This window comes from Erithacus rubecula (genome assembly GCF_903797595.1).
Source record: "Erithacus rubecula genome assembly, chromosome: 33".
Taxonomy (NCBI): Eukaryota; Metazoa; Chordata; class Aves; order Passeriformes; family Muscicapidae; genus Erithacus; species Erithacus rubecula.
The window spans coordinates 1,647,075-1,674,922 of NC_136683.1; the positions used below are offsets into that span (position 1 = coordinate 1,647,075).

General features: G+C 63.3%; 3 protein-coding genes across 4 annotated transcripts; all 3 read left to right on the forward strand.

Annotated features, from left to right (window-relative positions):
- The first annotated feature begins 6,137 nt into the window (after nucleotides 1–6,137).
- EFNA3 (ephrin A3) lies at nucleotides 6,138–15,283 on the forward strand. Of its 2 annotated transcripts, XM_079329454.1 has the most exons (5): nucleotides 6,138–6,351; nucleotides 13,249–13,538; nucleotides 14,103–14,168; nucleotides 14,317–14,394; nucleotides 14,535–15,283. In XM_079329454.1, the coding sequence occupies exons 1-5, from the start codon at nucleotides 6,239–6,241 to the stop codon at nucleotides 14,654–14,656; spliced, it is 669 nt and encodes a 222-aa protein (XP_079185580.1). In that variant the 5' UTR covers nucleotides 6,138–6,238; the 3' UTR covers nucleotides 14,657–15,283. The 2 variants fall into 2 exon arrangements, with proteins under 2 accessions (XP_079185580.1, XP_079185581.1); XM_079329455.1 differs by lacking the exon at nucleotides 14,317–14,394 and having other exon boundaries at nucleotides 6,145–6,351.
- Nucleotides 15,284–19,836: 4,553 nt separating this feature from the next.
- Nucleotides 19,837–23,029, forward strand: EFNA1 (ephrin A1). The gene is made up of 5 exons (XM_079329457.1): nucleotides 19,837–19,978; nucleotides 21,232–21,527; nucleotides 21,604–21,669; nucleotides 21,929–21,979; nucleotides 22,279–23,029. The coding sequence occupies exons 1-5, from the start codon at nucleotides 19,878–19,880 to the stop codon at nucleotides 22,395–22,397; spliced, it is 633 nt and encodes a 210-aa protein (XP_079185583.1). The 5' UTR covers nucleotides 19,837–19,877; the 3' UTR covers nucleotides 22,398–23,029.
- A 1,105-nt stretch (nucleotides 23,030–24,134) lies between these two features.
- Nucleotides 24,135–26,521, forward strand: SLC50A1 (solute carrier family 50 member 1). The gene is made up of 6 exons (XM_079329526.1): nucleotides 24,135–24,236; nucleotides 25,204–25,281; nucleotides 25,380–25,503; nucleotides 25,577–25,735; nucleotides 25,801–25,920; nucleotides 26,324–26,521. The coding sequence occupies exons 1-6, from the start codon at nucleotides 24,172–24,174 to the stop codon at nucleotides 26,423–26,425; spliced, it is 648 nt and encodes a 215-aa protein (XP_079185652.1). The 5' UTR covers nucleotides 24,135–24,171; the 3' UTR covers nucleotides 26,426–26,521.
- The last annotated feature ends 1,327 nt before the right edge of the window (nucleotides 26,522–27,848 follow it).

The window sequence follows — 27,848 nt, forward strand, 5'->3', positions numbered from 1 at the left end:
GAGATAAAGATCACTGCCACACCCAGTTTTAAACAATGGCCCATTAACAGGAGATATCTCCCACAGTGATAAGAATTGCTGCCACACCCAGTTTTTAACAATGGCCCATTAACAGGTGATAGCTCCTGGAGGGAGGATGGGCTGTGGGAAAGATAAAGATGATTGCCCAGCTGGTTTAAAGCTGGCCCATGAACAGATAATATGTGCCAGGAGATAAGGAATCACTACCCCACTTGGTTTTAACAGATGGTGACAGAATCCACATTTCTGGTCACATCAACCCAACACACACACCCAGTGATGTTTGTGTCCACTCCAGGGCTCATGGTCAGTGCAGCAGGGAGGGTCACTGGGGTGTGAGACAGCCTGGCACTGGTGGACATGCACATGACAGATGTTGTCTGTGCCATCACCATTCCATGCCTGTGTCCATCTGTCCTGTCATGCCTGTGTCCTTGCACGTGCTGGAGGGTGATGTAATCCTGCTGGACAGTAATCCTGCTGTGTCAGAACAGGGATGGGCAGGAGCTGCCCTTGCTGCCAGCACTGCTTGGACCTGCTGCAGACTGAGGGTCTGCATGGTCCCTGTGCTGGGACAATCTCTGCATCCCTGGGGAGAATGATTCAATGGCTGGTGCAAATGACACAGGTCACCACCCCAGCACAGCGTCCCTGCCTCCAGGGCAGAGGTTGGGGTAGGTGCCCTCCGAGGGCAGCACCTCCCAAAGGTGCCTGAGTGGATGCTGAGGTGTTCTGTGCCAAAATGTCACCAGGATCACCCTCCCTGCACTGCTGGGAGTCTCTGGGCATGTGTCCACTGGGAGGATGCTGTGGGGATGGTGGAGATGGAGCTCTGGAGTGTCCTGGGCTCTGCTCCCCACATCCATCTATCTGCTCCGTGGATGTGGGGTGCAGGGCCCACCACACTCCAGGGTCTATCCCACCATCACCATTTGATCCTCAGGTTGCTAATGAGCTTCCCTGGCAAAGAGCTCATTAACCACAGCAGAGCCTGGTGCTGCCTGACCAGCATCTGGATCCACTGGGCACAGGGAGTTCCCAGCTCTGCCACAGGCAGCTCCTCAGGTCCCTGCAGTCCCAGCTCAGGGACAGGGACAGGACAGGCCAGTCTGAGCTGCTGGTAGGAGCTGGTGTGGCCAGCCTGTGGCCAGAGGCAAGTGCAGCACAGGCAGGTTGATGCTCTGAATTACTGAAAACAGGAGCACAAAGTGGCTGTGACAGCAACACCCCTGCTTGGGGGCCCAGCATGGGACCCCACCCAGCCCAGATGGAGCAACTGGACAGTGCCAGGCTGCAGGGTCCTCTGCCAGCCCCTCGGGTGGTGGGTGCCAGCAGCACAGAGCACCCCACACCTGCCAGCACCTCTTAGTGCTCTCCTGTCTATCCCAAGTGGTATCACCAACACCTCCTGCTCTGTCCCCTATCCAGCACCTAGCTCCCAGCAGCATCACTGGCCAGAAACACAGTCAGTGGAGGGAATCCCCATTTTCCCTGTGCCCCCAGCCCCTCTCATGAACCATTTCCAAGTGATGCATTATTGAAGCCCCCCCACACCATCGCTCAGGGCTGGTGTGACGGCAGGAGCTGCATCAGCCCTGATGAATATTTCAGGCTCTGGAATCTCCTGCGCCTGCACACTTAGCCCCAGACCCTCCCCAGCTCATTGGCTCCTTTGTTTGCCTGCATTTCTGCCCAGCACCAAGGGCACAGCACGGCAGGAGCACTGTGTCACCCTGCCCTTCTCCCTGGGGATGGTCACCTGTAATGGTCACCCCTGGAATGGGATGGGGATGGGCTGTTCTTGAGAGGCTGTGAGCAGGTGAGCAATCCTCCAGGGCAGAACCAGAATATCCCAGTGCCAGCTGGAGGTTCCTAGGATGGCTCCTGTGTTTCCTGTGTTCATCCCCAGCCCTCATTTGGGCCTGAGGGATTGCAGGTCCCCCCTGTCACCATCACCTGCAGGGTTAGGGCAGAATGGGGACAACCTAGAGCACAGCACACTGTGGATCTACCCCTGGAATCCCCAGCCTGGCACCTCCCAGTTCACTGCCACCTCTGCCAGTGCTCCCAGATGCTGATTGTGGCCTGATCTATGTGCAGTGGGAGAAGGGTATCGACACTACTTGTCCCTTCTTCATCAGATTAATGTCACAGACACTTCACAGGGGACACCAGGGTGGCATGGCCAGGATGAGCAGAGCATGATGCAGGCCCAGTGGAGAGTCAGATGCTGGGGCTGCCAGCTGCAAACCCATATATGTGTCCTTGTCCCTTCCCCAGGGAGCTGTGGCTGCAGTGGGGCCATGTGCCAGACCCTGCTGTGCCCACCCTACCCAACCTCCCACCTGGCACAGCTCTCACACCCTCCAGCACATCCATGTCCGAGCAGCAGGGGCTGGGAGAGAGGTTTGGGCTGCCACCAGTGGATGATATTGGAGTGATCTTGAGGCCAGGAGGGAGCTTTGCCATGCGGGAGGAGAGGAGAGGAGCCGGCTGAGTCACCCGGTGCCGGCTGCTGACTCAGGCGCTTCCTTCCAGGTAACCTCCGCCGGCGTGAGAGCTGCCGGGACAAGGGATGTGACACAGGGGACAGACGGGACCGTGGCACTGCCTGGCACACCAGTCCAGCACCCAGAGTGGGCTAAAGTGGGAGTGTGGATAATTCTGCTGCACCTTGGGGTTATCCTTTTCCACCTGGGATCACCCTCATGCCGTGACACCATCGGCACCGTGGCTGCTGCCTGTGGGAGCCATGAGGAGCTGGTGGCTCACACCTCCCACCCGCCACCTCTGGGTGCCCACACACCCAGGGCGGGTGAGATTTGGCACAGCAGAGATCCTGCTGGAGCCAGGGTTCCGGCAAGCAGGCGTCTGGCGCCCAGGGCAGGAACCCTGCAGCTTCCTCCCTCCGTCCCGCCGGGCAGCGGGAGCAGCCCCAGCGCCGGGGTGGGCGGGTGTGGAGCTGGGAACCACGAACGGCTTCATCCAGCGGCTCCATGAGGAAACCGATTTCCTCTGCCTGGCACCGCTGCTCCCTCGCTGGTGGCCGGTAACCCTCTTCTGCAAGCCCACAAAATCCAGTTTCACATAAATTAACTCGGGCCGCTGAGGTGCTAATTAACGAATCGCTCCCATGTCCCTGTGCGCAGTAGGGCTCGGGTTTGGTCCCTTTGGGAAGTGGCTGTTTTCCCTGGCACCCATCTTCACCTCCTCTGTGCCCACGCTGCCAGCACACCCAAGCCCAGCTCCAGGATTCCTCCAGAGCTGGGTTTTCCCCCCTCACGGTGGGAAACGGGAAGGTTCAGACCCTGTGCCCTCCCCGAGGCGATGCGCCCGGTGCTCGTCAAGGCGCTGGCGCAGCGCAGCCATCCGTGAGGCTTCATTCAAATTTAACGACGGACACGGGATAGAAAAGGGAAGAGCGCACGGGTGGGCACACGGTGTGTGCTGAGCGTGCCCCAGGAGTGCCAGCCTGTGCCCAAATACCGGCATAAGGCCGTGAGGTGCTGCCCCAAACGCTGCCAGGAGAAGCTATCAGCAGCCAGGACGGTTCATCTGCACATGGTTACCTGCTCCCCGACCCGGGCCATCCGCCCTGCATGCCTTTGGCATGTTCTTGCCGTGTCTGGCTGGACACGTGCCTGCACCTGGTTCCCGCAGGCGGGTCGGGGAGCCCTGAGCTCAGCGCGTTGGGCCCTGGTAGGTGTGGCTGGTGAATATTTCATGCCCGCGTTCACCGAGCCCTTTCTTGGTTACACTCCTGCCTCCTCCCTGCACTCTCACCATGTTTATTTATTTAATGAATTATTTATCGGCTCCCCCTCTCGCTCGGCTGGGCGCTGCCCCCCCCCTCCCTTCCCCACTCCCCCAGCCCAGCTCCCAGCCCGGCGCGATGATTTATTGAATGCCGGCTCTGCTCTGCGGTTGCGACATTCTGTCACAGGAAGCCGCGGTTAAATATTAACCGAGGCGGGCGAAGAGGGTCCCCTGCCCCTGCCCTGCTCACGGACGGCAGGTGGGAGCCTTTCCCCACCGCTTCGACGCCAAAAGCTGCTGGTCCTCAGCGTGACAAGCACAGAGTGGGCATGAAAAGAGTGGGGAACCAGGGCTGCTCTGTGCCCACCTCTCCTGGACGGCCCAAGAGCGAAGCCACCCGGTTGTGTCCCCAAACCATCCCACCACAGACGCCACATCCCCTCGAGGCAAAACCCAGCCAAGCCCCCTCCCCGTGCCGCTTCCAGGAGTAATTCCTGGTGGGCGCTGACACCTCCACATGAGCGCACACCGTGATGCTCCGTGGCTGTGTTCTGCCACCCAGACTCCTTGGTGGCCACCAGAGCATCCCTCCGTGTGGCCGCACATGGCGCCCACGGTGGGGGGACCCCCGTGGTGAGCGCGGCGTTGTGCGGGCGCTGCGTGCGTTGCCATGAGCGGGGGGGTTTCCATGTGGAGGTGGGTGTTGCCATGGGTTTGCCGAGCCAAAGCGTTTCCATGGTGGCAGCGCGGTGCTGTGGGTCCTCCCAGAGGTGTGCGGCACCCCGGGATGCCACCGCTGCCTCTGACGATGAGTGCCACAAGTCCCTGCAGCACCTGAGTGGCCCTGCAGCCCCTCCCCAGCACTCCCCTCCACTCCCACCCGCAGGCAGCCAGAGCCCTTTTCCACGTGTTGTGTTTTCTTCACTTCACTTCTTCGGATGAATAATTAATAGAGGCTTTTTTGGTCCTCCGGGCCTTTCCGCTGGCCCCCTCCCCCTTCCCAGCAGGGTTCCAGCAGGGGCTGGGGCTCCCAGTGCCACCAGTATGGATGGGGAATAGGGGCTGGGGCACAGCATCACAGTACTGAGTGGGACCGGGGGTCCTGCCCATCATCATCTTTGTCCCCCTCCATGGACTGGGGCAGCATCCACATGGCCAAAAAGACCCTGAGAAGAAATGGGGTGGCTCTCCTTCCACACTGAGCTCCTCCCAAAACTGTGAGGAGAACCCCCCAAGACTCAGCACAAGGTCACCTACACTGTGACACCTGCAGAGGCCTAAAAGTCACCAGGCCCACCGGGGGGACTCAGGGACATGACATTTGGCACTGCACCACCCTGGCCACTCTCACCACGGCAGCGAGATAACTCCTGGCAGGAGCAGCTCAGGCCGGCTCAGCAAGCCCAGCCACGGTTTCAGAAGCCTCCTGGTTTCATTCAGGCTGCCAAAGCTCCAGGTGATGCATGACACCAGCCCTGCCAGGGCAGAGGCTGCTGGGCCAGGAGCCGAGGGCGAGCTGCTCGTGCCCGTGTGTGCCCACGTGTGCCAAGGTGCCATCGCCTGGCACTCGCCTCTGCCAGTTTTTAAGGGATCCCCCTGAGGATGGGCAGTGGGAATTGGCACTCAGATCAATCCCAGCACTCAGGGGAGCACCCACAGCCCCCATGGCTCCCCACAGGGACCCCCACCCCATGAATACTTGGGGTGTGGGAAAGAACAAGGGCCTGGCTATGTGAGTGGGCATTTGGCCAAGTGTTGGCTCTTGGGGGGGGTCAGGGCAGAGCCTGGCACTGTGACTGTGCTCCTTGGTAGCCACGCTGTCCTGGTACATGGGCACACACCCTCCCACCCACTCCTGTGCCTCAAGGGCAGCCAAACCCCTCTGCAAATATGTGTGACACCCATGGCACAGCATGAGGACACTCTGAGGTCCTGAGCCCCCACCCACGTCTCCCTCAGCAACACAGACCCACAGGGGCTGCTGCCCCAAGGCCCAGATCTCCCAAAATTGGGAGACCCCCAATAGTGGTGGGTCCTGGATCTGATGCTCCCAACTGTGGGTGTCTCTGGGAGACCCCAGTGGCACCTGATGCTGCTGGGAGAGGCATGGGGACATCTACATGTGGGTCCACCCAAAAGGGTCACAGAGAGACCCCAATGTCAGCAGGACCTTACACAGGTGCCCCCCACCCGTGGGGGTCCTGGTGAGATTCCGGTGACACCTGATCCTCCTGGGACCCGGCCCTGGCGTCTCCACCCGCGGGGACCCGCAGCCCGAGCCTGGTGCCGGTGCCGAGCCGGTGCTGGGGCGGGCGGGGAGGCGGCGGGAGCGCGCGCGGGGGCGCGGCGGCGGCGGGAGCGCGCGGGGCGGAGCTGGGCGCCGGGGCCGCGGGGCGCGGGCGGCTCGGGCTCGGTTCTCCCTCCATTCCCCGGCATCGCGGCGGGCTCGGGCGGCGGCAGGATGGCGGCTGGGCTCCTGCCCCTGCTCCCGCTGCTGCTGCTGCTACCGGGCCGGGGGCCGCCGGGGGCTCTGGGCAATCGGCACGCCGTGCACTGGAACAGCTCCAACCCGCAGTGAGTGCGGGCGGGGGCGCCGGGACCCGCACCGGGAGGTGGGAGGGGTGGGGGGGATGTCCCCGGGGCCGCGCGGGGTGGGGGGGCAGGGGCGCCGCCGGGAAGGACGCGGCGGCGACACGGCGGGGATCGCGCTGAAGGATGCGCTGGGGGCGGCGGGCGACACCGGGACTGCGGGACCCCCGGTGCCGTTCTCTTCGCGGCGCCCTCGTGCGGGCGGGGCTGCCGGGCCCCCGGTGCCCCCGGTGCCCCTCGCGCTGCCCGTGAAGGCGAGGATCACGGCGGCGGGAGGGGGGCAGCCGCCCGGCCGGTTCGTGTCCCCGCCGCCGCGCTGCCGGGCGGGGCTCGGCGGCTCCCGGTGCGGGCGCGACGGGGTCGTGGGCACCGGGGGAGGAGCCCCCCTCGCCTCTGCTGACCCACGGGGGACACCGGGAAGAGTCTGGCATCCCCAAGCATCCACCTCCCGGTGCGCCGGGGCGGGCAGGGGTGTCGCACCCCCTCCGCCAGTCGCGCCCCCCGCGTGTCTGGGTGCGGGAGCGGCACCGGCGGCGCGGCGGAGGCGGGGGGGCCCGACAGGTGCCTGCCGCCCCCCACCGCCTTTGGCCGGCAGCGGTGGCACCCCCGGGATGGCAGCGGTGGCTCCCGGAGCTGCGGGGACAGCGGGGGGTGAGAGCGGAGGGTGGGAGTGGCCAGCGGGAGCAGAGCAGTCGGGGGTCGGTGGCCTTGGACACGCAGCCCCTCCCTCACACCCTGCGCCGGGGCTGCTTCTGCCCTCGCCGGCGCAGCCACAGCTGAGAGCGGATGTGCCATGGGGACGGGCTGGGCTGGAGCCTCTCTCTAAAGAGGGGCTGCGTGCCTGTGGTGCGTCCATTGCCCCCTCCACGGGGATCTGCGCCCTCTGCCATCGCCCACCTCTCCGTCCCTCGCTGATGCGAGTGCCCAGGGGTGTGGCGGGGACACGCATCCAGCCAGAGCATCCTCACCCATGGGTGCTGGGGCTCTCCCGGCCTCTCCCCCCATCCCACACCCCTTTGTGCAGGGTGGGAGCAGCCCCTTGCCATTGAGATTGTGTCGCCAGGCGGAAACTCGCGCCCCCCATAAATCGTGCGTGTGCGCGACGTGCCGAGGCTCAGCACAATGGCGAGGTGCTACCCACAGCATCCCCCCTCGCCACCCCCTTTCACCTCCACACCGTGACATCGCCACCACGCTGGCGTGTGGCACCGCCCTGATCTCTCCGTGATCTCCCCACCCCATCACCCCCATGACCTGCAGCTGCCCTGGAGCCTCTCGAGGGACAGGGCGGTGCTCGGGCCGTGCCCAGCCGGGGGGTGTCGCAGCCCCCAGCGCAGGCGTGGCTGGCGTCCGGCTCGGGGCATGGGCGGCGCGGTGGGGGCGGCTGCGGCAGAGCCGTGTCCCAGCGACTCCGGAGCTGATATTTATTGTTAGGCAGTGCGGCAGCTCGGACGCAATTATAGCCGCACGGCAAAGTGTCTGGATTAGATAAATTATGGGGGGAATTAGGCTCCCTGGGCCGCAGCCTGCAAATCCCAGCAACACTGCTGCAAGTGGAGTCATAAACAAGCCCAGCTTGGCCCTGCAGGGATCTCTGGGGAGGTGATGTGTGCATGGCTGTGGCCACTCCTTGGCACCCCATGAATTTATTCTGTTTCCTGCCATGCCACCCTGAGTACCCCTGTTGCTGCCCTCAGCAGGACAAGAGGATGAGGGGGATCCTACAGAGCAGGGAGCAGCCCACAGAGCCCACTGTGGTCCTGATGGTGCCTTGGGAAGCAGGAGACTGGTGGTAGCTCAACCCCTTGGCCATGCAAGGAATGGCTGGGGGTGCCAGGAGGCCAGGAAGGGTCACCAAGTAGGCAGAGCACCCCTCATGCCATGGGTTTGGGGTGTGTTGGCAAAGCCCAGGGGAGGTGTGAAGGTGGGATCCTCAGATCCTGCTCCTGCTCTGGACCTGGTTGTTGGTCCAGCTGTGCATTCCATCTGTCTGTCTCATCACCTCTGCTGATGGCAGCCAGCAAGCCCTGGGGGTGTGGGATGACCCTTGACTCCTCCCTGCCCTCCACTCCCCAGTCCTGCTAGGAACAGGCCTGGTGGCATGGGAGAAAGGTGCAGGACAGTCATGACCAACCAGCAGTAGCTTTTGGGAGGCCTGTGACCCTGAGGTGACTCATTGAGCAGGGTCAGGGGATCCTGGAGTGTCCCCAGACAAGCTGGGCCCTGGCATGCTGGAGTCTATCTCCCTGCTGAGTGTCCCAGATACCAAGATGGGGACAGCAATTTGTCTCTGTTCATGGACACGGATGTAGCCAGCACTCCCAACGCTGCTGCACCCCAAGAAGCACCCCAGAGCAGGTTGGGGTGTACCACACTGTGCCACTGATCCCAGTGTGGGGCCTGAGGATGCTCGTGCTGAGGGCATTGGGTGCCATGGAGGGGGCAGAGCAGGGGATGCTGTGAGATGGGGGTACACAGGGTGCCAGTGCCTGGCTGTGGTGTGGGGATCAGAGCTCACCTGTGTGCAGGGAGGATCTGGCACTTTGTGCAGGCACCCAGCTCCTGCAGCTCCCCCTAGCCCTGTCACTGCCACCACACTCACCTCTTCAAGGTGGCTTTTATCTGGCCGAGACTGTCGCAGGCAGCGAGGGCTGAAGTGGGCTCTGGAGAGGGTTGGAGTGGGCTCTGGAGAGGGCTGGAGTGAGCTCTGGAAAGTCCCAGTGCACGCAGACTCGCTGGGGAGCATCTCACACAGGAGAGGGGCCACATCCCTGCAAAGCAGGTCTGGAGCATCAGCCAGACCCAAATCCCAGGGCTGTGGCTGGCTGGATCCCCCCCTCCCATCCACCAGCACCCACAGGGCTGAGGATGGAGTCACGCACATCAGGAGGAACCTGCAGGTTTGGAGGCATCCAACAGGAGGTGCTGCAAGGTGTGGGGCAGCTGTGCCCAAGCAGGGGGCAATTCAGTGCCCACTTGTAGAGCTGAATGTAGGAACAGCGTCCACAACACCACCTTTGGCATCCTTAGGATGGCTCTGCCCTCCAGGCTGGTCCTAGGACACCCAGAAACCCCATCCAGCCATCCATCCCTGCCACAGCTCTGGCAGCAGCGGGTGCCCATGGGCAGAGCCCCGTGAGTCACGGGGCTGGGCGGCGCCGAGCCCCGGCAGCGCCGACGGCGTTCCCGTGGGAGAAGCGGCCGCGGTGTCGGGGGTGCAACAGGGCCGAGGCCACCTGCTCCTGCCCGGGCTGGTAATTGAGTCACCGGTTGCAGATTGATGGTTTAATTAAAACCCAATTAGAAATCTCATTGATCTTGTTAGCAACACGGGAAGGTGCCGGCTTTAGTTGGGATTACAGAGATTGTACGGGCGTCGATAGTGACGGGGGGTGTTGGGGGCACCTGTAGGGTGATGCTTGGGGTGGGCTGTCCCTATCCCTGGTGACACCCCACTCCCTCCACGTGAGGAGCAGCCCTCACCTCCCTCCTCCCCCATCCCCCATCCCCCCATCCCCAATTCCCCAGGCAGGGAGGTGGCCCCGGGGACACCGTGTGCCAGGCGCGGCCGGGGGGGGGGGGGGACGGGACTGTGCTGTGGCTCGGTGCCACCCGCGTGCGTGGGCTGCGTCGCAGGCGCTGTCTGCCGAGCCAGCGCGCGTGTGCGTGGCCGTCTGGGCGCCGTGACTGTGCAGCGCTGGCTGCGTGGGGAGGGCTGGCACGGGGGGGAGGGGGGCTAAGCTGAGCCCTCCATCTCCCCTATGAAAGGTCGGTCTGTCTGTCTGTCCCTCCGTCCGGCCGCGCTGGTCGATGCGCCTTTGCCTCTCGCTGTGCTGCGGGGTGACGGGAAGGGGACTCGTAAATCAATGGCACTTTTTTGTTCCCCGGGTGATGGATGAGCCCCGGATGCGCCAAAAGGACGAAGCTGCTGGAGCCAAACAAAGAGCCTGGCTGTGCTGGGGGCTGTCCAGTGCTGGGGGGGCACCACACCGAGGACACCCCGCATTGCCCTGCTCCTCACCGCTGGCACCACCAATGCGGGGTGCTGAGCCCAACTCTGACCCTGCTGCCCTCCGAGCCTCTCCAGCACCATGGGGATGAGTCTGTGTGGTGTGAGGGTCCAGACAGGGTCTGCTGCCCGCCGTGGCACCGCTGCTGGGGCGTGCTGCAGTGCACCAGGCGCTCCCCAGCAGAGTGGGAGCCAGCGTGCGGCACGCAGCCGGATTTATGGCAGCAGATGGGAGCGGAGCGGCCGCCCAGCTCACCGGGGGCTGCGGCGTGCCAGGTAACCAGGGTCCCACCGGGGTCCCACCGGAGTCCCTCCGGTGTGGGGCCGGTGGGCAGCAAGCCCAGGGCTGGTGCTGCCAGGGGACATCCATCTGCCCAGCATGACAGGCTGCTGGAAGGTACCACTGCCTCACCAAGCCCTGCTCTACAAACGCAGTCGTGCAGAAGTGATGCTGCCCGTTCTCCTCACGCATTTAACCCTTTGGGCACTGCCAGAGCCCACCATCCCCACTGGCCATGCCATGGCTGCCAGAGTTTGGGATATTGAGGTTCCATCCCTGCCCAGTTTGGTGCTTCCTCATAGCTGTGGAGTTGGCAGGGACCAGGCAGCCCATGCCTGCTCTGGAGTGGGTGCTGGTGAGAAAGGAGGCAGAGTCCCTCTCTCAGTGTCTGTTCCTCCCCTTCCAACCCAAACCAAGGCCCAAGGGCTCCCTGGATGATGCTGTCAGCAGCTTTTGTAGCACTTGGATCATTGCACTGAGCAGGCTGCAGGATTTGGGGGTATCTAGCTGTGTGAGGTTCTGCTCTGCAGTGACTGTGCAGGAGCCAAGTGTGGCAAGGACACAGTTTTGTGGCCAAAGCTGCTACCAGGGTTGCCTGGTTGTGCCTCAGGCTGTGGTGGCCCAGTAGCTCTCCCCATGTGGGGTAATTCCCCAGTCCCTCCCAAATTATGCTGATGCCTGGTGGATTCTCAGCGTGCCACGGCAGCTGGCAATGCCCGAGGGATTCACTACCACGGGGCCCTTGCCACACCACCTGGGGCTCCTGTACCCTGCCATGATGGGTGCTGGTGTCCCCCAGCCCAGGGGACACTTTGGTGCCTCGTTAGTGAGGCTGTTTATCAGCAGCCACACTTCTTAATGAGCCATGGCTTAACGAGCCCCAGCGTGGGGTCCCAGGGGGCTGTGTCTCAGCGCTGGGTGCCACAAGGGAATGGGGGGTTACTGCTCCCCATCACCCCATGACAGTGTGTCACCTGTGAGGCTTCCTCTAGTCCTTCTGTCCCATGTCACAGCTACAGCTCGGCCGTGGGGAGCCCGGGCCTGCCCCAGTGTGGTGCAGCTGGTATTGGGGTACGCTGGCGTCCCAGCTCTGCGTCCCGCGTGGAGTTAATTGCAATTTTCTCCTTGGGGCCATTTCTTTAATAACAAGCCTTTTTCTCCCTCCCGCCCCCCTTCCCACCACATCAAAGGGGGAAGATGAAAGGTCCCGGCGCCCGCTCAGCAAGGGTGGCTGCCTCAGCACCTTCCCGGCGGAGCAGTTGCCGGCGGGTGCCGGGATGGGCTGCGGAATAGCGGCTGCGCAGCGAGGGAGGGGCCGCGTGGGGCTGCGCTCCGTGTCCCACGGGTGATGAATTCTGCCATCAGACCCCCCTGTTGCCGCTTTTCGGGCCCCCTTTTTGCCTCCCGACAGCGAGTCCCGCTACGGTTCTGTCTGCGCCGCTCGGCTCCCGGTGCCGCGGGCGCTGGCGGAGTGCCGGGGCTCCTCAAACAGCGCCGGGGGCGATGGTGCAGGGTGGGGCGTCTGCACGCGTAGCCCTGCCCGCTGCTTGCCCAGCCCTGCCGGGGAGACCCAGGGAGCCGCTGGGCTCCAGGAGGGGTGGCGGAGCCCCCACCTCACAAAGCCAAAGGGACCCGGAGTGATGTTTTGAGGGCTCACGGTCTGGGGTTTACCCTGAGAGGTGGGAAAAGGTGATCCAGAGCGAGCACAGGGGAGCTCGGCCACGTGTGCCGGGATGCTGCGGTCCGTGTCCTGCGGGATGCGGGTCAGGGACCCCCGAGGCAGCAGCATGGTCCGGTCAGGGTCCGGTGCCGCCGCGACGGCTCGGTGGCGAGCCAGCACCGGGTGATAATTAATTGGCAGGAGCAGCGGGTCAGCGCGGCGGCGAGGATTACCGCGGCCGGGATTTCCGTCGGGCGCGGATTAGGAGCCAAGCGGAGCCTCTCCTGAGTGGATCTGAGGGGATTGCTGCTCCTAATCAATGTAAATGAGGCTCCCCCAGGGCCACCCTTTACGGCATTAACGAACTAACGGGATTAGCCAGAGCAGGGTGAGAAATGCTGGCTCCGAGCTGCGGCGCGTGCCGGGGCCGTGGTGGGCGGCAGCGGTGGGTCGGCTCCAGGCTGCTGGAAATTGGGAATGCCAGGGAATGTCCTCGCACACCCACGGAGCGTGTCCCGTGGAGACCCTGGTGCCTGTGGAACCCTGATTCCCGGCTGGGTCTGTCTGTCCATCGTCTCCTCTTTGAGGCTGACCCAGAAGCACCGTCTCGTATGCCGGTGCTCTTGCTCATCCCACCTGTTGCATGTGGCTTGACGCCCGTCCCCAGCAGCGCCTGTCCCCACCCCGAGTCCACCCGTGCCCTCCAGGATGGTGATTCTGCTCCGCGGGTACACGAGGCTCAGGTTGTGCAGGGGTCTCACTGTGTCGGGGGCTCCAGACAGAGGTTGAACGGGGGTTATCACTGTTCCCAGACTTCCAGCCTTCACTCCAATCTGCCCCTCATCCAGCCTCTGGGTCTCCTTGGAGGACGGGAACAATTTGGGGAGTTGCAAGGCGTGTCCCTGACCTCCCCCTCCCTTCTTTCCCTTGCAGCCTGCGGCGGGAGGGCTACACGGTGCAGGTGAATGTCAACGATTACCTGGACATCTACTGCCCGCACTACAACGCCTCGGTGCCCGAGCACCGGCTGGAGCAGTACGTGCTGTACATGGTGAACGCGGAGGGGTACCGCACCTGCAACACCAGCCAGGGCTTCAAGCGCTGGGAGTGCAACCGGCCCCACGCGCCCCACAGCCCCATCAAGTTCTCGGAGAAGTTCCAGCGCTACAGCGCCTTCTCACTGGGCTACGAGTTCCGTGCGGGGCAGGAATACTACTACATATGTACGTGGGGCGCCGGCGGGGGGGTGGCCCCCGTACAGCCCCCAAGCCCCAGATGGGTCCCCTCAAGTCCTGTCCCCAGGGAGGACTCCCTTAGCTGGTTATCCTGCACCCCTAAAATTGGGAAGCTGTTTTTCCCCTGACAATGGGCACTCGGAGCTCTGGGAGGGGTTGAAGGAGCAAGAGGGTGAGGGGGAAAATGATGCAGGGAACAGATAGGGATCTGGGAAGAAGATTGGGGTGTGGATGGGGGTGCCAGTGCATGATGGGGTGTTGGGGGATGATGATGCAGGACGCAGGATGCTGATGCAGGATCAGAATTCAAGGGCTGCTGCTGAAGGATTGCAGTGTTGGTGCCAGATACTGGTGCTGGGTTGGGATGCTGGGGCTGAGGGTTCAGGGCTGGGATGCTGGTGCAGAATTTGGGATGCTGCTCCATTCCCCCAGCCCGGAGCACACCCCGGGGCAGGACCAGACCCCTCTTCTGCCCAGACCCACCAAGCCTCGGGGTGCCTGGGGTTGGGATCACTGCCGTGGATCCCCTCTCATCACGCTCTTGCCTTGCAGCCACGCCGACACACAACCACCACCGGGCCTGCCTGAAGATGAAGGTGTTTGTCTGCTGCGCCTCCAGTAAGTACCCCCGTGCCCATCCCGGGGGCTGTGGGCGAGCGGGGGCGGCGAGGCTGGCCGGTGGGTCCCCCATCCCTCCTGGGGGAGGGGACAGTGGAGAGTGCGGTGCAGGGCATCCAGAGAGCATGTCCCCTCTCTCCCTCCACAGCGTCGCACTCCGGGGAGAAGCTGGCGCCCACCCTGCCCCAGTTCACCCTGCGGCCTGAGGTGAAGATCGAGGACCTGGGTGAGTCAGGCACAGCCCCCGGCCCCGCAGCACCGCGTCCCCGCGCCCCCCCCGCCGCCGCCCCTGGGGCAGCCCCAGCTTCGGGGTGGGGGTTTGGGGCCGCCCCGCTGCCTTCCTCACCCTCTCGCTCCTCCTCACAGAAAACTTCAACCCGGAGATGCCGAAGCTGGAGAAGAGCATCAGCGGCACCAGCCCCAAGCGGGAACACTTGCCCCTGGCCGTGGCCGCCGCTCTTTTCCTCATGACTCTGTTGGCCTCGTAGCTCCCGGTGCCCGCGGGGGCCCGGCCAGCGCCGCTCTGCCGAGTGGGCTCCCCCCGATCTGCTGCCCCTGGTGAGGGGAAACGCCATGAGACCACCTCCCCCTGCCCGGAGAGCCACCTGCAGAGCTGCCCCGCGGGGCAGGGATCGTGGCACGCACCGATCCGGCCGGACTCGCCAGAGGATGACACGGCCACGTCCGCAGGGATCGCGGCTGGGCGCGCTGCTCCTCCCGCCGACACCATCCCGGGAAGGCGGGGTCGTGCCCGCAGCCCCCCCGGTGTCCCTTTCCCCGATGAGAGCAGGGACCCCCGTGGCCGGGCAGTCTGTACATACCCATATAGATCTATACATACTGTACAGAGAGCGACTACAGAGATATATCTATACTGTACCATAGGCAGCGGCGCCGGCCCCGGGCTGGCTTGTACATAGTCGAACGTGTTGGATTTTCCTCGTCTTCCGTGAAGACCCGACCTATGCAAACGCACAGACACTTTTTGGGGGAAAACAAAACAAAACAAAACAAAAAAAAACATTCTCGATCTTTTTTTCAAGTGCTTTGGCTGGTGATTTTCATATTCTGCTCTTAGTCTATAAAAAAAAATAATAAAAGGATAAAAAAAGGGATCCCTGTCATGGTGGCGTGCAGCACTTCCAGCCCTTCCAGCTCTTCCAGGAGGGGCTCTGGCCATCGCGGGGGGGGCTTCTGCCAGGACAGGCGTTCAGGAGAGGGCTGACCACCGTGCCACTCGCCTTGCCAGGCACGACAGCTCCGGCCACGGGCTCGGTACCGCTGGCAGGAGGATGCAGGGTGCTCCCCACCGCTGGTTCTGTTCCCCATCGATTCCCCCAGCGCCGACAGGGAGCATCTGGAGCAGGCAGGAATGCAGCGTGGACAGCAGGAGCGCTTGAAGGTAAGGGCAGCGCGGGGGGGCCCTCAGCCCTGGGGGCACTGAGGTGGAATTTGGGAGCAGCGATGGCAGGAGAGCCATTCCTCACTACAGTGAGCAGACACGGGGTGCTGACAACCCCATGGGAACTCCGGGATCACCCCCCCCCGGCGCGTCTGGCTCTGCCGGGCATGCCGGCTCCTGCCTGTTTTGGGGGCATCTGGCGCACGCTGGCGGCTCCTGCGGGATGGGGGACGCCGTCATCTCCCCCTCCCACCAAAACGCCTCCAGCCATGGGGATGTGAGGGCTGGGTTGTGCCTGGGGATGGGGTCTCGTCTAAAGGGGGGTGTTGCTGGGGCACTCAGACCCCCATAGACACACAGGGTAGTAGCCGTGGGCTCCTGACCCTGCTCTTTGCGGGGCTGGGGGGGCCCAGTGCGCCCAGGGAGGGGTAGCAAGGGATGAGGGGCTGCCGCCCCACTCCCGGTGTGGATTCCTGGGGAAAGGGGGGGGTCCTCACAGCCCCAGAGAGCAGGGCAGCCGCTCTCCCCCACCCGGCAGGCGCTGCTGGGCGGTGGCTGGCTGGGTGTCCCGCCGGCCCGGGCTTGTCCGGGTGCGGGAAGAACCCGTCAGACGGGTCCTGGGAGCCCTCCCAGCAGGCGCCGGGTTCCCCACATCCCCCCCCTCGCTCCGACAAAGCTTGGCCCGGCATGGGGCTGTGATCCCTGCCCTGGACCCCACCCCGGGGTCTTGAGGTGCCACGGGCAGCTCTCTGCTGACCCAGGGTAGGGTGGGCATGGTGTGGCTGGGGCAGCACCTCTGCCACTGCCAAGGGCCATATCCAGCCTGGTGCTGGTTGGCACTGGCCACAGCAGCTGGCCCAGTGTGGTGCCATGCTGGTGGCACGTGGCACAGCGAGCCTGACACAGCTTGGGTGGCCTGGGGGGTGCAAGAGCTGGAGTCATTGCCCTGGCACAGAGAGCTCTGCCTGCAGGATCCCTCCTGCCATTTGCCTCGACCCTGGCACTGCTTCTTGTTCATGTGTGGCACCACTGATGGCTTGGTGGGCACTGGCCACCTGGCTCAGGTCTGTGCTTAGGGCTGAGCACAGCCTAGACCCACCAGGAGTCATCTCTGGGGAGCTCATAAAGGGGATTCCAAGCCCAGCTGCCCCAAGGGACCCCAATACTGAGGTTTGGGTTCCCCTTGGGTACTTTGGGGTTTCACAGCCTGGGCAGCAGATCCAGGCAGGCAATGTGTGCCAGGACCAGCCGTGTGACACAAGACTCTGCCTCACCTCAGGGCAGCTCCCCTGCCCAGTCAGGGCTCTCTGGCCAAAGGCATGAGGATTTGGCACAGCTGGACATCTCTGGGACTGCAGCTCTGCCCCCACCAGACTGGCAGCAGGCCATGCCTACCTGCCATGCCTACCTGCCGGGCTGCACGCAGCCAGCACCTCACGTCACCGTGGCCTTCGCTCCCGGCCACAAACTGGACCAGGCTCCTCTTCTTCCCCCAGCCTTGTACAGGTGACATCATCCCAGCCAGGGTGTCCCCAGCCCACAGACCATAAACACTTTGTCACGAGTTTGGTGGCCTCTGGCCGGCCCCACCTGCCCCACGTGGAGCAGCAGCAATGTTTACAGCACGAAACTGCTTCACCTTTGTCCCGCCACCAGTTCCAGCCCATTGTTACCTGCCCCCAGGTGCCGTGGCCATGACCATGTGCACCGTGTGCACAGCACCACTGGCACTCCCAGTGCTGCTGCAGGTGGGCACACACCCTACCCAGGGTGCTGCCCACCCTGTGCCCCACCATTGTGTCCCAAGGGGCACCTCTATCCCCAGCTTGTCCCCCAGCAGAGGATATGAGCTTGTCTTTCCACTCCAGGCCAGATACTGGGTCTCAGTGTTTCCATGTGTCTTCACTCCCTGCCCCTATCCCCTGGTGGCTCTGCTCCAGGGCTGGGGCCATGGCAGATGGGACAGGGGTACCACAACCCAGTGGTTCAGGATGAATCCAGCGTGGTGCCACAGGGGGCTCAAGCATCAGGGGCTGCCCAGCCCTCCCTCTGTCACTGCTCCCTGCCTTGGTTCCCCAGGCACATCAGTCCCTGATGTGGAGGGAGCAGTATCAGAGCCATGCAGGGACCATACACCCTCTGGCTGCACCCATCCCCGTAGCCTGCACGTGCAGTGCTCCAATTCTGAGATCCCAGGGGGTGTTCCCAGGAGATGCTCCCCAGTACAAGCCACGGCAACGCCGGCACCTCAGAAACAGAGGCCTCACACTGTCATTATGGATGATGTCAGGCCTGGCCACAAGCAGGGAGCATGTGAGCAAAGCAGCGAGCGAGGAGGGTGTGGGGAGAGAAGCTGCAGGATGCAGCAGGGATGTGGGGCAGCACAACCCCACAGCCTGTGCCCTTTGGATGCCGTGGCTGCAGGAGCCAGAGCCACTCTCAGGTTGCGGTGCCGGCGCCTGCCGGAGCCCCCGCCGCGTGCCAGGGGAGAGCTGCGCGCCCGCTGCGGCACAGGGCATGCAACATTACCCACAATCAATGGATCATTATGGAATAAACAAGAGGAAAGTTGTTTTGCAAATGCGGCTGAGTTATCGCTTCACAACACGCGGCGAAGCGTCGCGCGCCGTCCGGGACACGGATGGATCCGTGTCGGAGCAAATGGGAGCCGACAGCGAGGCACCGCGCTCCTGCCAGGCAGTGGCAGCGTGCCCGCTGTGCCACCCCGGCTCTGTGCCTGCTGTGCCACCCCAGCTCGGCATCTACAGCCCCCCGAGTGCAGCTACAGCCCCCTCTGTGCCCGCTGTGCCCACCCGGCTCTGTGCCTGCTGTGCCACCCCAGATCGGCATCTGCAGCCCCCCGAGTGCAGCTACAGCCCCCTCTGTGCCCGCTGTGCCCACCCGGCTCTGTGCCTGCTGTGCCACCCCGGCTCTGTGCCTGCAGCCCCCTGTGTGCACCTGCAGCCCCCTGTGTGCCCACTGTGCCCACCTGGCTCTGTGCCTGCTGTGCCCACCCCGGCTCTGTGCCTGCAGCCCCCTGTGTGCACCTGCAGCCCCCTGTGTGCCCACTGTGCCCACCTGGCTCTGTGCCTGCTGTGCCACCCCAGCTTGGCATCTACAGCCCCCCTGTGTGCACCTACAGCCCCCTCTGTGCCCGCTGTGCCCACCTGGCTCTGTGCCTGCTGTGCCCACCCCGGCTCTGTGCCTGCTGTGCCACCCCAGATCGGCATCTGCAGCCCCCCTGTGTTTACCTACAGCCCCCTGTGTGCCCGCTGTGCCACCCCGGCTCTGTGCCTGCTGTGCCACCCCAGCTCTGTGCCTGCAGCCCCCCATCCTGCACCCACAGCTCTCCCTCTGCACCTGCAGCCCCCCCCCATGTGCCCACTGTGCCCACCCGCCTCTGCACCTACAGCTCTCCCTCCTGCACTCACAGCCCCCCATCCTTCACTCACAGCCCCCTGTCCTGCACACACAGACCCCCATTCTGTACCCACAGTCCTTCCTCTGCACCCACAGCCCCCTGTCCTGCACCCACAGCCCCCTGTCCTGCACTTAGTCCCCGTCCTGCACCCACAGCTCTCCTTCTGCACCCTCAGCCCCCCATCCTGCACCCTCTGCTCCCCATGCTCCAGCCCCCCATCCTGCACCCACAGACGCCCCTCTGGGCACCCACAGATCTTCCTCTGCATCCACAGCTCCTGCTCCACACCCTCACCCAGATCCCCCAGTAAGAAGGGTTCTCTCTTCCCTGAAACTCCGAGGTCACTCTGTGAGGATCAGCCCAGGCTGCCCTCCAGTGAAGGTGACCCCACGCGGGACCGTGGGCGGTGGGGACTGCCGTGGGGTGCCGGTGTGTGTGTGGGTCACTTGTGGGGGGCTGCCCCTGCTCTGTGCCGCTCCCGTGGGGGGGATGGTATGTGGGGAGGGGGCGGGGCGGACCTGGAGCTCGGGGTGAGTGTGTTGTGTGTGTATTTAGGGGGTGTGCTCCTGGCTGTGAGAGGAGTGTGTCCCTTTGCCCGTAGGGGGGTGGGGGGGGGGTCTGCGTCCCCCACCCCGCTCCCAGTGTGTGGGGGGAGGTGTTTATACCCCGATTAGTGCCAATCTCGGTGTGGGGCGAGGTTTGCGCCCTCCTTATCGATACCGGTGGGGGGTGTGTCGTGTGTGTGTGTGTCGTTCCCCCCCCCGCCCCGTCCCGTGTGTTGTTGTGAGAGCTCAGGGCGGTGGCGGGGGCGGGGCGGCGGCGGGGCCGTACTTAAAGAGGGGGGGCGGGCGAGGGGCCGCCCGTGGAGCGCAGCACCCGCGGAGCAATGGGGCAGCCAGGGGTGCCCCTGGCCCTCTTGGGGCTGGGGCTGTGCTGGGCAGCGGCGGCCGATCGGCACACGGTGTTCTGGAACAGCTCCAACCCCCGGTGAGTGACACCAAACACGCACCGGGACCGGCACCGGGACCGGCACCGGCCGCCCCGAGGGCGCGGGCGGCGCCGCTCCGCTCCCCGGCGGCCTTTGTGCGGAACGAGGTGGCGGGGCCGGTGCGGGGCTCGGTGCGCAGCTCGGTGCGGGGAGCGGCGGGATCGGTGCGGGACCGTGCGGGGGGCGGCGGGATCGGTGCGGGGCCGGTGCGGGGGGCGGCGGGGCCGCTCCAGGTGCGCCCGGGGGGAGCCTTTCCGTTCCCAGGGCCGTGCGAAGGGGCCGCTTCCTTCCCGCGGGGGGGGGGGCACGGCGCCAGCCCCGGCGCCGGCCCCGGGGACCGTGTTGACAAACACGGGGCAGGATGTGCGGGGGGGGTTTAGACCTGGATCGAGCCCCCCCCTCGCTCACCGGCCGCTGGGGCTGCGGGGTGACCCCATCTCGAGAAACACCCCCACAGGCTTTAGGGGTTCCCCCCCGTCCAGAGCCGTGATTTCTCCTGGTTGTAGAGGTGCCCCTCACCCTCCAAAGCCTCTCTCAGGCTTTACGAGTGTCCCCCTTGGCTTTTGGGGAGCCCCCCCTCACTCTCCAGACCCCCAGGTTTTAGGGGTGCCCCATGGGGAGACGTGGGGCTCCCCTCCTTCCTCTGGGCTAAATCACTCTCTCCCCAAGTTCTCTGGGGCTCTCTCCCCTCCCTAGACCGTGTCCCCCATGAGTGTAGAACTCCCCCAGATTATCGGGTTGTGTCCCCCCGCAGGTTTTGGGGAGCAGGGGGTGCTCCCCGTGGGTAGCCGTGCCTTTTCAAGGCCACCACAGCCGGCGAGGTGGCGACCCCATGGAGTCCTCCAGCGTGTGTGTCCCCCCCCCCCCGGCTGGGGTGTGGGGCGCAGCTGGAGCCGGGCTGGCTGCCCCACGGCGAGAGCCGCGACGCCTCCTGCTCCGGCAGCGCTGGGCCGGGCAGGGTGCGGGCAGGGTGCGCGTCCCAGCGGGTCCCCTCCCTGCCGCCTGGCTCTTGGGAAGCGCTGGGAAGTGGGGTGCGCTCACCACTCACTGCCGGGGGGCCAAGCCGGAGGGAGAGTGAAGGAGGGGGTTGGTATTTCAATGCTATTCCAGGTGCTGCAAGACTCAGCACAGAGAAGGGTGGATCCAAGGGTGCCTCCACTTACTAGTACTGCCGTGGGCCCCCTAGTTTGGGGGGTTTGGGGGTGCAGAGCTGACCCTTCCCCCCCCCCCCGTGCCCACCCTTCTGCCACAGGTTTCTGTGGAGTGACTACACGGTGGAGGTTCGTCTCAATGACTACCTGGACATCATCTGCCCTCACTATGAGGAGGGCAGCGTGGACCCCCGGGCCATGGAGCGCTACACGCTGTATCTGGTGGAGCTGGAGGAGTACCAGGCCTGCAAGCCCCGCTCCAAGGAGCAGATCCGCTGGGAATGTGACAAACCCAGCGCCTTGCACGGCCCTGAGAAGTTCTCAGAAAAGTTCCAGCGCTTCACTCCCTTCACATTGGGCAAGGAGTTCAGGGAGGGGCACAGCTACTACTACATCTGTGAGTGTTTGGGGGGTTCTGAGGTGCTGCCATGGGGCTCCCCCCATTCCTACCTAACCCACCTCTCCTTTCACAGCCAAGCCCATTCACCACCACGGTGAAGCCTGCCTGAAGCTGAAGGTGACAGTGACAGGCAAAGGCAGTGAGTATCACCCCCCCACCCCCCTCAGGGCCCCCCCCATGTCCCCTCCTTCTCACTCGTGGCGCCGGTGCCCAGTGTGGCCTTGGCTAAGCTGAGTCATGGCCAGGCTGTGGCCACTGGCCAGCCCGGGGTGTGGGCATGCATGGCTTGGCCAGGGAGGTGTTGATGGTGGGGGAGGAAAGGAGGACAACCCACGGGATTTTTTGGGAAGGTTGGGGTGCTTCCCTTCCCTGGTGTGACCCCCCTGTTTGCTCTGCAGCTCCAGCACCGCCTGCCCCGGCCTCGACACAGAAGGGGAGGATCCAGGCAGGTGTGTTGGGGGCTGTGGGTTGGGGCTGAGCCAGCTTCCCTTTTGGGGAGACAGAGGGTTCTTGGGGGCACCAGGCTGAGCTCTGTTACCTTCCTGGGCAGGCTGAGGCAGGTGGGGGCACAGGGGTTTGCCAGGGCTACTGGGTTAAGCTCATCTGCCCTTCCTGGAGGGCTCTGGAGCTGGCTGAGGCCCCCAGGCTGGTTACAGCCCTTTGTAGGGGTGATGTGCAGCTGGTTTGGGGTACAGCTTGTCTTCTGGGTTTGGTGGTTGCTGATGGTTCCTCTCTTTTCACCCCCCAGACGATGCAGCTGCACACGTGCTGAGGAGCGTGGGGCAGAACTCAGCCATGCGCAGCAGCAGCCGCCCCTTCACCTTCCTCAGCCTCCTGCTGCCCCTCCTGCTGTGGCAGGGGCTCTGAGCTGCCCTATGTGCCTGGACTCACCGAGGCTGCAGCTATTGGGGACCCCCTCGTGGTCCCCACTCAACTGCCCCGGGTGCCCTGCCCTGCACACATCTGGGCGACAAAAGGATTTGTCAGTATTATGGGGCTGGAGGGCACAAAGCCATTGGAGCAGCTGGAGACTTTCAGGCTTCCCTGGCCTTTCCAGGATGGTCCTGGCAGCCAGAGGCCAAGTTGGAGCCTGGAACTGGAGGGGCTGAAGTGCCCCAGACTGGAGAGGGGCAGGGGGCTGGCACCTCTGCCCCGCAGCTGAGCTTGCCCACCACCCTCGGGGCTCGGATTTGAACTGGAATGTGTCCTGCAGGCGGGGACGTGGGGGTGGCCAAGTGACATCGGTGCAGGGGGCCACTTAACCCCCGTGTCAGTGGTCAGGGAGCACAGACAGGCTGGAGATGCCCCGCAGCCAGGGGAGCTGGGTTATAAGATCATCCCACTCCTCACCGTGCTGCACCCCTACCCCATCATTCATCCCCCAGCCCTTCCCCATCCCTCCCCTCTGCTGGGTGCCAGAGGGGTCCCCCCAGCACCCCCTTTGTACAGCTTTCTAACACGGGACTTTTTATACCATTGTTGGGAATAAATAACCAAAAACCATGCTGAGCTCCTGAGACCTCCCCCACCCTCCTAGGCCAGGCTCTCCTGGCCGCTGCGGGGGGTTGGGCTGGTTAATTAATTAATTGGCTGGTGTTTGCACGGGGCTGTTAAGTGGCCAAGTGCCACAGTGGCTGGCACTGTCGCCGGCTTTATCTGGTGACACAAAGGCCTCCCCTGAGGGTAGGGGCCCCCTCCCCCAGCGGTGGAGTGAGATTCCAGGTGGGGGACAGCAGCTCCTGGGACAAATCCTTGTGGTGAGGAGGGGCCTGAGCCAAAACTCCCGGGGCTGGGTAGAGGATTCAGCCTGGCTGCACTTGGGGTGACCCCAGGGATGTGGGAGATGGGGTGTCAGGGATTTGAGGCCCCTGGAATTGAGAGTCCTGGAGGGGTGAGATTTTGGGGATGCATAACACTCAAATGTGGGGGTCCCTAGAGACAGAGGATTGTGGACAGTTGTGATCTTGAAGTCATAGGGATGAGTGATCCTCCCCAGGGTATTTGGGGCACCGTGGGACAGTGGGGTCACAGGGACTTGAAACCCATGGATTCCAGGCATGCAGGATTTGGGGAATTGTCACAAGAATGAGGGGGGGTAAGAAGCTGGGGTCACAGGGGTCTGTAACCCCCCGGGCTGTATAAACTTGTGCTTTACTTTGGGGACACCAGCACATGAGACCCCTAAAAGTGGGGACCCCCAGACCTGAAAGGGGGCATTTAATACATGAGATTAGGGGGTGCACCCTGCACTTCACCCCTCAAAATCAACCCCGGTGCTACTCCCCCTGCTCGGACTTGAAGTCTGTGGAAATGTGGATGCCAGGCATGCAGGATTTGGGGAATTACTATCACAGGAATGTGTGACTCCTGGAAGAGGCAGCGGTGACAAACTGGAGTCACAGGGGCGTGTAACCTGGACCCCCCATGTGCTTTACTCTGGGGACACCAGCACATGAGACCCCCAAAAACTGAGAACCCCCAGACCTGAAGGAGAGCATTCAATACATGAAATTAAGGGCTGCAAACCGAACGGAGCGCGGTGCCGCCGGTGCTCCCCCCGCTCGCAGCCGGATCCCCGCCGCTCCTCCCCGGTAGTGCGTGCCGCCCCGCCCCGCTGCCGCCGCCGCTCCCGGTGTCCGGCATGGTGCTGTCCGGTGCTCGCCGGCCTCTGCTTGGCCGCACGCTGGCTATGTTCGCCACCGGGCTGTGAGCGATCGGCGGCGGCCGCGGGCGATGGGGAGCGCGGACGGGGCCGCGAGGGGGGGGGGCGTGAGGGTTGGGGGCGATGGGAGAGCCAGCGATTGGTTTTGGGGTGTGATGAGGGATTTGGGGGTGTAGGGGGAGCCGTGGGTGCAATCAGGACATTAGGGCTGGTTTTGGGGTGCAGTGTGGGGCTTGGTGGGAGGGTTGGGGGTGGAATAGTGAAGGCACCAGAGGAATTTTGGGGGCTGCAGTGGAGGCCATGGAGGGGCATTTGGGGGTGCAGTGGGGAGAGCATCAGGCCCAGTTTGGGGGTGCAGTGGGGACCATAAGGGGGTGAAATGGGGAGGGCATCAGGCCCAATTTGGGGGTGCAGTGGGGAGGGCATCAGGCCCAGTTTGGGGGTGCAGTGGGGAGAGCATCAGGCCCAGTTTGGGGGGTGGAGTGAGGACCATAAGGGGGGTGTAATGGGAAGGGCACCAGGCCCAGTTTAGGGGTGCAATGGGGAGGACATCAGGCCCAGTTTGAGGGTGCAATGGGGAGGGAACCAGGCCCAGTTTTGGGGTGCAGTGGGGAGGGCACCAGGCCCAGTTTGGGGGTGCAGTGGGGAGGGCACCAGGCCCAGTTTGGGGGTGCAGTGGAGAGAGCATCAGGCCCAGTTTGGGGGTGTAATGGGAAGGGCACCAGGCCCAGTTTGGGGGTGCAATAGGGAGGGCACCAGGCCCAGTTTGGGGTGCAGTGGGGAGGGCATCAGGCCCAGTTTGGGGGTGCAATGGGGAGGGCACTAGGCCCAGTTTGGGGGTGCAGTGGACCATGGATGGGTGGTGCAGGGGGATTTGGGGTGTGATGGGGATGGATGATTCCCATTTGGGGGGTTCAGGGGAATGAGAGTGAAGGGGTGCAGTGCCTGTTGGAGCCCCCCACCCCAGCACTGCCAGCCACTCAGGAGACCACTACCCTCTGCTTTCCCCAGGTCTGACCTGCGCCAGATGTTGGCGACCAAGAGTGTGGAGAACATCCAATTCCTGCCCTTCCTCACCACTGATGCCAAGTACAGCGGGGTTGGGCCCTGGGGATGGGAGTCACAGACATTTGAGGGGCAGGGGGATCCCCAGGCTGTAGCCAAGTGCCTGTGCCATATCCCTGCAGCAATCTGAGCTGGTTGGGCTATGGCTGCCTGAAGGGGGACGGGACAGTGATCACTGTCAACGCCATCGGGGCAACTCTACAGACCCTCTACATCCTGGTGTATCTTTACTACAGCCCTGCCAAGGTGAGGCAGGGGCCTGGGGTGATGGGGAGGATGGGGGATCCTCACCCTGATGTCCCCCTGCTGTCCCTCCCAGCGCCCTGTGCTGCTGCAGATCCTGCTGCTCCTGGCTGTGGTGGTCACTGGTTATGGCTACTTCACCAACCTGGTTGACACAGGGATGCGACTGACACGCCTGGGGCTCTTCTGCAGTGTCTTCACCATCACCATGTACCTCTCACCACTGGCTGATCTGGTGTGTGGGGTTCAGCAGAGCTGGGGTTTGCCAGCCTGGGCTCTGCCTGACATTTGTTCCTGCAGGCCAAGGTGATCCGGAGCAAGTCGACACGGTGCCTGTCCTTCCCCCTGACTGTCACCACCCTTGTGGCCTCCAGCAGCTGGACACTCTATGGCCTGCAGCTCCATGATCCCTACATCACAGTGGGTTGGGGTGGTGGAATGCCAAGGGGTGCTATCCCATCCCATCCCATCCCATCCCATCCCATCCCATCCCATCCCATCCCATCCCACCCTGGCCTGCTTCATCCACATCCCACCCTTCTCCATTCAATCCCATCCCACCCCACCTTATCCTGTCCCATTCTGTTCTGTCCCCATCCCATTCCACTCAATCCTATCCCGTTCCACCCCATTCCCCTCTCATGGCTCAGCTGAGCACTTGGCTTGGGGCTGGCCCTGTTCAGTGTGTCACCCAGCCAAGGGTCACAAGGCTCAGCATGATGACTATTGATTTTAATTAATTAGCTGGGATGAGGCCAATAAACCTCCCCCAGCACCACAGGGGGAGGGGTACATCCACTCTTCCCTCCATGTTCTCCTGCAGGTCCCCAATGTGCCAGGGATTGTCACCAGCCTCATACGGTTCTGGCTCTTCCAGAGGTACAGACCAGAGCAGGACAAGCCCTACAGCCCCTTGCCTGCCTGAGAGGTGCCCTGAGGAGCACCCCAAATCTAGCCTGGGCTGGCCCCACTGCTGAGCCCCAAGTGCTGTCACTCCCAGTGGGACACCAGGAAGGACCTCCAGCCTTGCATCCTTCAGAAAAAGCCCCTGGAGCTCTCAGCAATGTGTTTGGGGTGCCCTAAGCCCCTCAAATCTCAGGGTGGGAGGAGAGTTTTCTGTGCCCATGGCCCTGCCTGGCACTAGGATGGGGCTTTCAGGGTTCCACGTGTCACTTTTGTATGGATTCAAGTGCCTTTTAATAAATCAGAGACTTCCCAGTGCCTGCTTCATGTACCTCCCTCCAGGTGCTGCTGCAGAGGATGGTAGAGCTGTTGGCCCTACAGCTGTTTTGGGAGCTCCTTGTGGCCAACCAGGGGCTGCTTATGGCCATAAAGGGGCTATTTGAGGTGGGGGCTCCTCCTGACACACCCTGGGCTCTGACAAACCCTCATTTGGTGTTGGGATCCCAGGGAAGAGAGCACTGCTCTGATCCCCTTGAGCTACAGGAGCCACCCATCACATCAAGGGGGTAAAAAAAATCTGTGGAACTGACAGGGCAGCCACCATGCCAGGGAAACTGGGAATCAATGAAAATCCTTTCTAAACCCCCATGGATCGAGCAGACCCAGATCAAACATCAACTCTATGTCAATTAACCAATTAACAGAGATCTGGAATGAAGATATTGGGCTGGTGGAGAGACATGAGAGGCCAAATCACCCAGCAGACAGCAGAGCCTTGCAGAAAGATGCAGGATACCCCCAGGAGTGAGAAACCTCATCCCAAACTCCAACCAGATGACACCGCTGAAGGATGCAGCTCACACACAACCTGGAAAAATCTATACAGAGGAACAAAGCACGGTGCCAAGGGAAGCAAGACAAGCTCTGTCTTGACAGAACTCCCTGTAGCTTCTCCCAGCACAGCCCCACAGCCTCATCAAGGGCAGCTTTCTCCCCTGACACACCTCGGCTGCCAACCGGTCGCTCCGGCTGTCCCGTGCCGGGAGCGGCCGTGACGTGGCCCCTTGTGCCAACTCCCGGATGTTTCCAGGCAGGGAGGAGCTGCTGCCACATGGGCTGGGAGTAGAGGCTCTGGATTGGCCTGAGTAACACCTGGATGACCATAAGTAGCCACTAGAAGGCCGTGAGTAGCCCCTAGAATGCAGTGAGTAGCCCCTAGAATGGCCATGAGTAGCCTGCACAACTTCATGGGTAGCTCACAGACAGCTGTGAGTAGCCCCTAGATGACCACAAGTAGCCCCTGATGGTCCTGAGTAGCTCACAGAGGACTGTCAGTAACCCCTGATGGCCATTTGTTGGCTCTCAATAGCCCCCCTCATGGCTACAAGTAGCCCCAGGATGGGGAGGGGATTGCCTGGAGAGTCATGAGTAGCCCCTGCATGACC

Excerpts from the sequence above, each read along its gene's own strand:
- EFNA3 (XM_079329454.1), top strand. The coding sequence starts at position 6,239 with ATGGCGGCTGGGCTCCTGCCCCTGCTCCCGCTGCTGCTGCTGCTACCG. Across the intron at positions 14,169-14,316 it reads GTTTGTCTGCTGCGCCTCCA|CGTCGCACTCCGGGGAGAAG; the intron begins GTAAGTACCCCC and ends CTCCCTCCACAG. Across the intron at positions 14,395-14,534 it reads GGTGAAGATCGAGGACCTGG|AAAACTTCAACCCGGAGATG; the intron begins GTGAGTCAGGCA and ends TCCTCCTCACAG.
- EFNA1 (XM_079329457.1), top strand. The coding sequence starts at position 19,878 with ATGGGGCAGCCAGGGGTGCCCCTGGCCCTCTTGGGGCTGGGGCTGTGC. Across the intron at positions 19,979-21,231 it reads TGGAACAGCTCCAACCCCCG|GTTTCTGTGGAGTGACTACA; the intron begins GTGAGTGACACC and ends CTTCTGCCACAG. Across the intron at positions 21,980-22,278 it reads GAAGGGGAGGATCCAGGCAG|ACGATGCAGCTGCACACGTG; the intron begins GTGTGTTGGGGG and ends TTCACCCCCCAG.
- SLC50A1 (XM_079329526.1), top strand. The coding sequence starts at position 24,172 with ATGGTGCTGTCCGGTGCTCGCCGGCCTCTGCTTGGCCGCACGCTGGCT. Across the intron at positions 25,504-25,576 it reads TTTACTACAGCCCTGCCAAG|CGCCCTGTGCTGCTGCAGAT; the intron begins GTGAGGCAGGGG and ends TGTCCCTCCCAG. Across the intron at positions 25,736-25,800 it reads TCTCACCACTGGCTGATCTG|GCCAAGGTGATCCGGAGCAA; the intron begins GTGTGTGGGGTT and ends TTGTTCCTGCAG.